Here is a 10,566-nt window from a genome sequence, read left to right on the forward strand (position 1 = left end):
ATTTTATTGTTCCCTTGTGTCACCTCTGCCTCTTTTCCCACAATGTCTTGAGCTCTGCATGAAATTGATGCTAGCAGAATTTCTAGCCAAAGCTGCAGTAAAGATGGCAATAACATCTCTAAGTGGTTTAATTTGGTATAAACTAAGTGATATCCAATGGCGAGCCAATTTAAAGAAACGGTTTAAGGGTTTTCAGAACGTAGGGGGTCATCCCAGAAGCTAAACTTGGTTGCCTCTAGACAAACCAATAACAGTTCAGACTTACTGTTTTAAAAAACTATTAATTGCTGAAAACTTGGTGAAGAAATCAGATCACAGACAGAGAAGAGCAGAAAAAAGAGCTGAAAATTCAGTTGAAACAAATTTCCCCTTTCTGCACTTTACCAAGTTTTAACACTGGGTGTTCAGCAGTTGCTAATAAAAACATGTATCCTTCATAGAAAGCACTTTATTTGAAATAAATTACAGTGGGAAGGTTTTTCCCCCACTATCAAGTGCTTGGAAACCAGCCCAGTTCATTTCAGGGGAATTTATTTCAATGTAAACGGGCACAATTTGGAATATTTTGATACCCTTAAGTCCCAATGGATGGCTGGGTGGTAAAAATTAGGTAACTCCTGGGCTGGACTGCATAGAACCAATCCTGCCATCATATATAAACTCATGGGGGGGGATTCAATTAAACCTGCATAGGATTGGGTTGTATGGCACCACTGGGTATCGATATAGCATCCATTCATCTGCATGAATGGAAAGGAATCCCATGGGAGCAGTAAAAACAGTGATTTATGCACTTGATAAAGTACCTGAACATAACAGATGATTTGTGGACTCATTAATTTGAGAATACATTAATTTGAAAATACAGGTGAGATCATATTTGTCCGTAGTTAAGTCTAACATTGTAACTAAGATGCTAGACATGCCTTATCATTGATTTTCACAGGGATTTTAAGATAATATAAGATATATTTATTGTCATTGTCCCCTTGCGGGAACAACGAAATTACTCGGTTGCTACATCCACTCCGATAAAGCATTCCGCATAATCCAAAATTACAAAAACCTAATTAAAAACAGTGACTGTTTTAGTCTGTTTTAGTCTGACTGTTCTGCAAAAACCTTTGTTAGAAATAGATATAGATATAGCTCTATAGACTAATTGGGGGATCTTTGCCCAAATGGCACAGTAAAGCCCTTGCCCCCCCCTCTTTTGGCTGTAGCGTACCATGCATATAGATGGTGTTGTGCAAATATATTGATTGATCAACAAATACATTGATAAATCAAAATCTGTTCTATCATAGATAAGTCAAGAGGAACCTAAAAAAAAGAAAGCAGGCATTTTTTCAATGTGCTCTATGAAAGGCAACTGGGATTGAAGATGGTATTGATTTATAGCAGAGACAGAATTCTGCAATAAGGAAAGTTAGTGGGGAAAGAAAAAGAGTGAAATTTCAAGGCTCTTTTCAAAGCCAATAAAGTATTTATTTTGTCCCTATGGACATACCAATTGGATGGTGCAATACTTTGCACAGATCAGTTATAGCAAGTAAAATGAAATGTATGTCCTTTATGAAACTTAGAACACAAGCTGATCAACGTTAAGCCTACTGTATGCTTAGCACATGCTTAATTATTTGCCATTGAAATTAATAGGGGGACTTCATATTTTACTGGTTTGGGCCATTATTAGTTACTTTGGCACTTTATGATGGAATATAGAATTTAACTCTCCTATGTGATTAGAAAAGGGTTTAAACAGCACATTTCATTTATAGGATACAAAATGTAAAAACCAAGTACCAAGAAGTAAAGAAATACCTGGACTTACACTCTAGCCAAATTTATAACAATGCACCACACACCAATCCAAGCCAAAGTAATGCAGAATATTTCTAATTTTGCAGCTTTCTGTATGTGTTCTCCCCATGAGCTCAATTTCTCTGTCCCTGCTTCCCCACATTAGGACAGGGCTGAAATGCCCTATGCGGCATCCAGATATGAAAATTGGCCTATGGAGTCTTCTCTCCTGTATTTACTTTACTCAGTAGACTGGAAGATACTACTAGGAAAATGTGCTGAACTATTTCTTTTACAATGACACCTGCCAAACTTTCCATCAGTTCTCTGCACAGCTACTGGGTCTTGTCTGAGGGTATGCTGAGCCCAAATTGTACTTTCCTGCAGTACATAGATTGTCACAAACACTGTAGGATTTTGAATTTCTATGGTTTTCAGAACAACCATCTCCATGTTTCCACAGCAATGAGACATTCTCAATTCAGCAGGGTTTACTTTCAGATAAGGGCACGTACGGCTGCAGTTTGAAGTCTTTAAAAGCTGTTTAATCTGCAGACATAATCAGCAAGAATAAAAGCATTATACCTCTAATCAGTTTCTGAATGTTGGGCTGCTCCTAAAGGTGTGGGGAAAGCAATGATGATGATGATGGTGATGATGATGATGATGATGATGATGATGATGGCAAATCTGAGCCTGAATGCTATTTGCATTTCTGGTCTGATCAAGGTGGCCAACTAGGGGGTGTCATGAAACAGTAGCAAATTCTTCACTTACTTTATTGGGGGGGGGCTTGTGAAAAAGTAGAGGGGAAACTTGTGGATTTTCATTGCCCCAAGCACTTGGTACCTTCACAATTTTTTTGGACAGCAGTGCCATTTGCAGCAAAATGTTTTGAACTAGTATTGCGGTCTTTCAATGTTCCCTTTGTCCCCTGTGGTACACCTGAATGACGCAATATTCCGTGTTCTTGTTTGTTTATGCAGGCAGAGAAGATGCCACGCCATCGGAGTGAAGTGACACACAAAACGTTGTCCAGCCCTCTTGTGAAGAGTTTTCGGAGGTCTGAGGGCTCCAGATAGGCCATCCTGTAAAGCAGGTTCTTCTTTATAGTCATTTTCCTGCAACAAGTTTACCATCTCTATCAGAAATCACCCTTGTATTATGATTGAAGGAAAGAAGTCTTACATAGGTATCTCATATTGCATGTCCTTTCTCTGCAGTCTGTAAATTCTTCCAGGTCCTTTTTTCTCTTACTTATCTCATGTTAATCTTGGGGAATAATATAAAGGCATAAATAAACGCATCATCTTGAAAAGCACGTTGTCTCCCTCCGCTTCTTGTTTTAAAAAAACTAAATAATAATAATTACATACAAAACTAAATAATAATTTCAACATATGATAACTAAACAGAAGCCATATATGTGCTGAAATCATAAAGACATATATGAACCCTTAATCCTTAAAACACCCAAAATTATATCAAGTCATAATAAAATATAAAGAATATAAGGAAACATACATAAATCATAAAGTAACATAAAACACATATATATTCCCCTTCCAGAAAAGAAGAAAAACTATAAGGACAGAAAAAAAGATTTTTTAAAAAAAAAATTCAACATTTCTATATATCTATATTATCTTCTTAACCCCCCCCTAAAAAAGACTTCCAGCCTTCCCTTTGCCCTGGTCTATCTTAATCCATTACTTTTGTGCATAAAATTTTTCTCTATTTTCCCTTTATTCCCTTTTATTTTGTGCCTTTTATATGTCTGCTAGGAGATTGGGTTTTTCTATCTGTTTTTCCTGATATTGTTTGAGCATACTCTAATTCTAATTCTAATTTTTCTCTAATTTTTCTTCTTTTATTCCTTTGGCCCTCCCCGCTCTAATCGTTAAATTTTGATAATTTATCAATTTTTCGATCCAATCCTCCCATTTCGGTATTATTTCACTTTTCCAATTTTTCGCGATGAGCATTCTGCCAGCTGCCGTCGCATGCATTATTAGCACTCTATCTTTTCCCTTTATTTCATCATTTAATAATCCCAATAGGAATATCTCCGGTTCTTTTTTGAAAGAATACTTTAGAATTTTCTTCAATTCATTATATATATCATCCCAATATTTTTTAATTTTTTTGCAGGTCCACCAAATATATATGTTCCCTGATCTTCTTGGCATCTCCAACATACCAGATGAATTATAATACTTGATGGGGCGGGGGGTTGAGGGGAGAGGGTTGGTTGCTGGTCTTAAAACTTCCACCTGCTCTGAAATGACTTTTCAAGTCCCAGCAAATATGACTGCCTGTGGTCACTGCATCCCTTTATCCAATGAACAGGTGAGAATTTGTTGGTTGGTGCCTTTGGTTGCCATGGTGCACAGTTAGAGGGTACATTTACAGTACCAACCTATATCCGTTTATTTCAGTTAAATTCACATCACCCTGGAGCTTGCATTTTGACACGTGCAAACACACATCCCTACAATGTCCAGGGTTCTCTGGAGGAGGGGGGGTGGCTCTGAAGTCTCTTCTGCACTGTATATTTCAAGTACTGTAGTTTAATAGCTCTGCCTCCCACATAGATTTCTGGGAAATGTGGTTGATTAAGGGTGCTGAGAGTTGTCAGGAGACCCCTATTTCCTTCACAAAACTGCAGTTCTCAGAGTGGTTTGACAACCAGTCCTTCTTCCCAGTGAACTCTGGGAACAGTAGCTCTGTGAGGGGAAGAGGAATCTCCTAACAAACTTCAGAACCCTTAACAAAGGACAATTCCTTGTCTCTAATGCTGTGTCCATACTAGGGCGTTAATGCTTTATGTTAAGGTTACCAGACATCCCCGTTTCCAAGGGACAGTCCCCAGATTTAGAAATCTAGTAGGAAGTTGAAAAGTGTCCCCGCAGTCATTGAAAAAAAAATCTGGTAACTTTGCTTTACTTTAGCTGCTTCTGTGTGTGTGTGTGTGTGTGTGTGTGTGTGTGTGTGTGTGTGTACCTTTAAAATATGTATGAAATAAAACATTTGCACAAAAGAGCAGAAAAATCACCACCACCACCACCACCTATGGTAATAAATAACCCAGGCAATGATTTGGAGTCACATCCTTTCCTGCCTACCTAATGTATCTGCAAAGGCAAACTTTCTTTTTAATAAAGGTGCTTTGTTCAACAGCACTTCCGCATTTCTAAAGAGCTGTTTTAGAAATAAAATAAATGAACTGCAAAACTGCCTTCAGCTACAACTGGTGGAGAAAGGCACCCTGAATGGTTTCCTTTGGGTTATTGCGGGAAACATGATGGAAGGGTGTGCTTGAAATGTCTGCGAATGTAACTGCACACTAAAACTAAAACTTAAATCTCCCACACAATGCATTGCTGTGTGTCTACCTGTGGATCAATAAAATGCGAATTTGGTGAAGAAAATGTGCGGACTGCACCTTGGATGAGGATGAGATCTTGTGGATGTCACACAAAAAACAGAGGCCCAAGCAGCTTCAAATCCACAAGGTCAATGTGGACAAGCCCTAAATTTCTCTGGCACATGTGTTTTCTCGTTGGCCTCCCTGAATGTTGCCTTGCACTTGCAGTGCCTGGTTCTGCCCCTCCCTTGTTCAGACAGAAATGAACATTTTCACCCTTAGGGAGAATACATCCTGAATTGGACAGTACTCCTCAGTATCTTTCGGCTTTCCCCCAGGGATAAGTTTCATAGCTGATATTTCCCCTTTTCCATTTTAAGCACCTGCAACCTGGTTCTGTTGTTGTTTAGTCGTTTGGTCATGTCCGACTCTTCGTGACCCCATGGACCATAGCACGCCAGGGACTCCTGTCTTGCACTGCCTCCCGCAGTTTGGTCAGACTCATGTTCGTAGCTTCAAGAACACTGTCCAACCATCTCGTCCTCTGTCGTCCCCTTCTCCTAGTGCCCTCCATCTTTCCCAACATCAGGGTATTTTCCAGGGAGTCTTCTCTTCTCATGAGGTGGCCAAAGTATTGGAGCCTCTGTCCTTCCAGTGAGCACTCAGGGCTGATTTCCTTCAGAATGGATAGGTTTGATCTTCTTGCAGACCATGGGACTCTCAAGAGTCTCCTCCAGCACCATAATTCAAAAGCATCAATTCTTCGGCGATCAGCCTAGCCTTCTTTATGGTCCAGCTCTCACTTCCATACATCACTACTGGGAAAACCATAGCTTTCAATTCAATTCAAACCTTTATTGTGTTAGCATACAGCCATAGCAAAATAAAAGAATACAAAATGCCAGAGACAAGCAACAAAGCATAATTCAAGGCGATATGGCTGGCGTAATAACATTTAAATGACCCTAAGACAATAATGCAAAGATTTAGGTGCCAGCACCAAAAATCTAATATGCGGATATATGTAAAGCATAAAATAGCCCAAAATAGGCTCGGCACATTTAGTCAAAAATGAAATAGAGAGAATTAAAACAGTTCCAGGTCTAGGACACACTACCCTGTCAGGGTAGCCCTGAGTTTCAGAGCCTGCACTATGAAGATTGCCACCCCACGTGAAATTTGGGGATTTGCATCCACAAGAAGCGATTTCAAACAGTCTTCCTTAGATGTAATGGTGGACGGGATCAAGAGGAGGAGCTTAGATCTTATTGGCTCATAAATGGGGCAGTAGAAAAAGAAATGTAGGAAGTCCTCTATTTCATTCATTGTGCGTGGGCATAGGCGCTGAGTAATAGGGGTCTTAGAGTAAATCCCCTGCAGGAAGGCCGTGGGTATAGAATGGAAACGGGCCATAGTAAACGCTCTTCTCAAATTGGGCTCCGTCAGTTCTATCAAGTAGTTGGCAATTGATCTTGCCACTTTCACTTTAGGAAACCACATAGAGAGGTGGGCTGTGGTGGACCGTGCCTGGTCCATGGCCTCGTCCCTTGTAAGAATCCAGGCCCGGGTTTTATGTTGGTCCCAGGATGACAGCGTGTCGAATTCTGGCTGGGAGTTCAGCCTTGATTTCTGCAGGGTTTGGGAGTACCAGCAGATGCATGGAGAGTTCAACCCTGCTTCCTGCAGCTGCATATCTGCTCATCGTCCTTTTGGTGCCAGTGTGCACATTTGGAATTTGAGAAAGTGCAATGGGAGCCAGTCACAAAATGGCTGCCATGGAGCGTGTGTAAGAGAAGGTGACCCAGTGCAAACAAGAACTGAGTGGTGAGAGCAAAGAGTCTTTTGGGCTTTGTGGATTTTTGAGGGGTTATTTACTGAGATCTTTTGCGAGCATAAGCATGCCAAGCCCTGTCAGAGCTGACATTGGTCAGTGCAAAATCATTTCTGTCTCCTCCTCCTCTCTTTTTTTTTTAAAGGACATTTTATAGCAGGGAATGGCTGGCCTGTTACAGGTGCTCATTCCATCATTTTTGCATTAAAATGTATTATCCTTCTCTGCAACAAAATGGTGCTTCCTCTTAAGGAAATGTATTCAGCTTCAGGCCAGCAGAAGCAATAATTATTTTATTCCCATCGGCATGTTTTGTGCTGTGGTTGCCTGGCCTGCAATGAAGGATATTTGTGTTGCTTTGCAAGAACAGCCTTAAACACCAGAATGCCGCATCTCAGAAAAACCTATAACAGTATAATGTTATATCTGAACTGAAATGTGTGGTGAGATCTCTCTCATCCGGCCAGTAGTAAGAGCCAAAAAGTCCAGTGACATCTGCCCCATACTGAGAATAAGAGAACCAACATTTTCTACAGGTTACGGTTGATTTCCATTGATTGTGACCTTGAAAACAAGAAGCGGAGGGAGACAACGTGCTTTTCAAGATGCGTTTATTTATGCCTTTATATTATTCCACAAGGTTAACGTTAGATAAGTAAGAGAAAAAAGGACCTGGAAGAATTTACAGACTGCAGAGAAAGGACATGCAATATGAGATACCTATGTAAGACTTCTTTCCTTCAATCATAATACAAGGGTGATTTCTGATAGAGATGGTAAACTTGTTGCAGGAAAATGACTATAAAGAAGAACCTGCTTTACAGGATGGCCTATCTGGAGCCCTCAGACCTCCTAAAACTCTTCACAAGAGGGCTGGACAACGTTTTGTGTGTCACTTCACTCCGATGGCGTGGCATCTTCTCTGCCTGCATAAACAAACAAGAACACAGAATATTGCGTCATTCAGGTGTACCACAGGGGACAAAGGGCCATTGAAAGACCGCAATACTAGTTCAAAACATTTTGCTGCAAATGGTACCGCTGTCCAAAAAAATTGTGAAGGTACCAAGTGCTTGGGGCAACGAACATCCACAGGTTTCCCCTCTACTTTTTCACAAGCCCCCCCCCAAAAAATAAAGTAAGTGAAGGATTTGCTACTGTTTCATGACACCCCCTAGTTGGCCACCTTGATCAGACCAGAAATGCAAATAGCATTCAGGCTCAGATTTGCCATCATCATCATCATCATCATCACCATCATCATCATCATTGCTTTCCCCACACCTTTAGGAGCAGCCCAACATTCAGAAACGGATTGGAGGTATAATGCTTTTATTCTTGCTGATGATGTCTGCAGATTAAACAGCTTTTAAAGGTCCAAAAAAAGACTTCAAACTGCAACCGTACGTGCCCTTATCTGAAAGTAAACCCTGCTGAATTGAGAATGTCTCATTGCTGTGGAAACATGGAGACGGTTGTTCTGAAAACCAAAGAAATTCAAAATCCAACAGTGTTCGTGACAGTCTATGTACTGCAGGAAAGTACAATTTGGGCTCAGCATACCCTCAGACAAGACCCAGTAGCTGTGCAGAGAACTGATTTAAAGTTTGGCAGGTGTCATTGTAAAAGAAATAGTTCAGCACATTTTCCTAGTAGTATCTTCCAGTCTACTGAGTAAAGTAAAAACAGGAGAGAAGACTCCATAGGCCAATTTTCATATCTGGATGCCGCATAGGGCATTTCAGCCCTGTCCTAATGTGGGGAAGCAGGGACAGAGAAATTGAGCTCATGGGGAGAACACATACAGAAAGCTGCAAAATTAGAAATATTCTGCATTACTTTGGCTTGGATTGGTGTGTGGTGCATTGTTATAAATTTGTCTAGAGTGTAAGTGCAGGTATTTCTTTACTTCTTCGTACTTGGTTTTTACATTTTGTATCCTATAAATGAAATGTGCTGTTTAAACCCTTTTCTAATCACATAGGGGAGTTAAATTCTATATTCCATCATAAAATGCCAAAGTAACTAATAATGGCCCAAACCAGTAAAATATGAAGTCCCCCTATTAATTTCAATGGCAAATAATTAAGCATGTGCTGTACATTTCATTTTACTTGCTAGAACTGATCTGTGCAAAGTATTGCACCATCAAATTGGTATGTCCATAGGGACAAAATAAATACTTTATTTTCTTTGAAAATAGCCCAGATGCTTGCCAACACTCAACAAAAATGAAAATATACATTTCCGACACACTGTACCCCAGAGCAACAGAGAGAGAAAACAGACTTACGTTTGATTTCTAACTTGGTCCCCTCACCAAAAATGGGAGGGTACATTTGCTGTTGGGCACAGTAGTAGTCTGCTTCATCCTCGACACTGACGTCGCTGATGGTGAATGAGAAGTCAGTGTTTCTGTAGGTACCACTGAAGCGATCTGGGGTGCCTTCAAAACGGCTCGTAGCATTATGAATAAGAAGCTTGGGCTTCTGTCCTGGTTTAAACTGATATAAGGACATATCATCACTCCTAGGAGAGGAAGCGTGGCACAGGATTTTCACTCTGTCCCCAAGACTTGCCTGTATGGAAGCTGGTGTCTGAGTGATCCCCCTGGATCCTGGATGGAGAGGAATAAAAAGCACACTGTTAAATCCACAACATTGGCCTGAGAAACTAGGACAGAACAACACACCTCTTATAACTTACCCTCAAAGAAACTCAAGACGAGCAACATGAAACAAATCTGTGACATCATGACGCCGTTTATAAAACCTTTTCTCTGTTCTCCCAGATAATATCGTCACCAGGCAGCCTGGCTTCAGAATGACAGGGGTAAAACTGGGAGAGTTATCAAGCACCCGGAATGGAAATATATGCAAATGAGGAGCGGGGTTGCAAGGAATGACTGTCACTTCTTGCTAGGATTCTGTTTCAAGGCAGAACCATCACCTGTGGGGGAAATTCCAGCTCACGGAGCAGGAGGAGCCTGAGGAGCCAATGAATGCAAAGATTTGCTCTTTCAAATTACCAAATAGTTCAGTCAATCCAGAAAGTAAATATTACATAGAGATTGTTTTCAGCTCCTGTTTAATTTCCTGTTTTCTGACCTTTTAAATTATAAATAAAGAGGCAATCCAAGTTTATTTATGATCCAAATCTGAACCATTTATCAATCAATTTTAAGTTCCTTGTTCCTTGCTGGGGGAGAATGAAATGGTGGTTTGTCCCATACAGATGATCAGGGAAAGTCTTCAAACTCCGTGTTCATGCTTCCACGATTATTTTAAATTATTCACAGGGTGTGTTTGTTTCAGAATATAACCGTATCTTATATATCTTATCACTGCTCTACAAGGAAAGGAAAAACTGGATGCTTTCTTTGCCATAAGGTGTTGTTTATTTCATATGCCACTAACAATGATAAAACAATTCAGAAATCACTGACTAACTTCATGAATCTGGCAATCATAAAATTGATTGCTACTCCTTCTTCCATGACGATGTACATTTTTCCTCCCTTGAAATGTCATTTTCAGCCTCGATCACCTGCATTTCATCCTGATCT

At 40.2% G+C, this 10,566-nt stretch overlaps 1 gene segment (V, D, J or C); it reads right to left on the reverse strand.

The window, feature by feature from the left end:
- Positions 1-7,595: 7,595 nt before the first annotated feature.
- LOC118078138 (Ig kappa chain V-V regions-like) lies at positions 7,596-9,858 on the reverse strand. The segment is given in 3 exon segments: positions 7,596-7,927; positions 9,295-9,618; positions 9,708-9,858. Coding segments are annotated over 3 exon segments (402 nt in total).
- Positions 9,859-10,566: the final 708 nt, after the last annotated feature.

The sequence above is a fragment of the Zootoca vivipara genome, chromosome 12 (assembly GCF_965207765.1).
Source record: "Zootoca vivipara chromosome 12, rZooViv2.hap1.1, whole genome shotgun sequence".
NCBI lineage: Eukaryota > Metazoa > Chordata > Lepidosauria > Squamata > Lacertidae > Zootoca > Zootoca vivipara.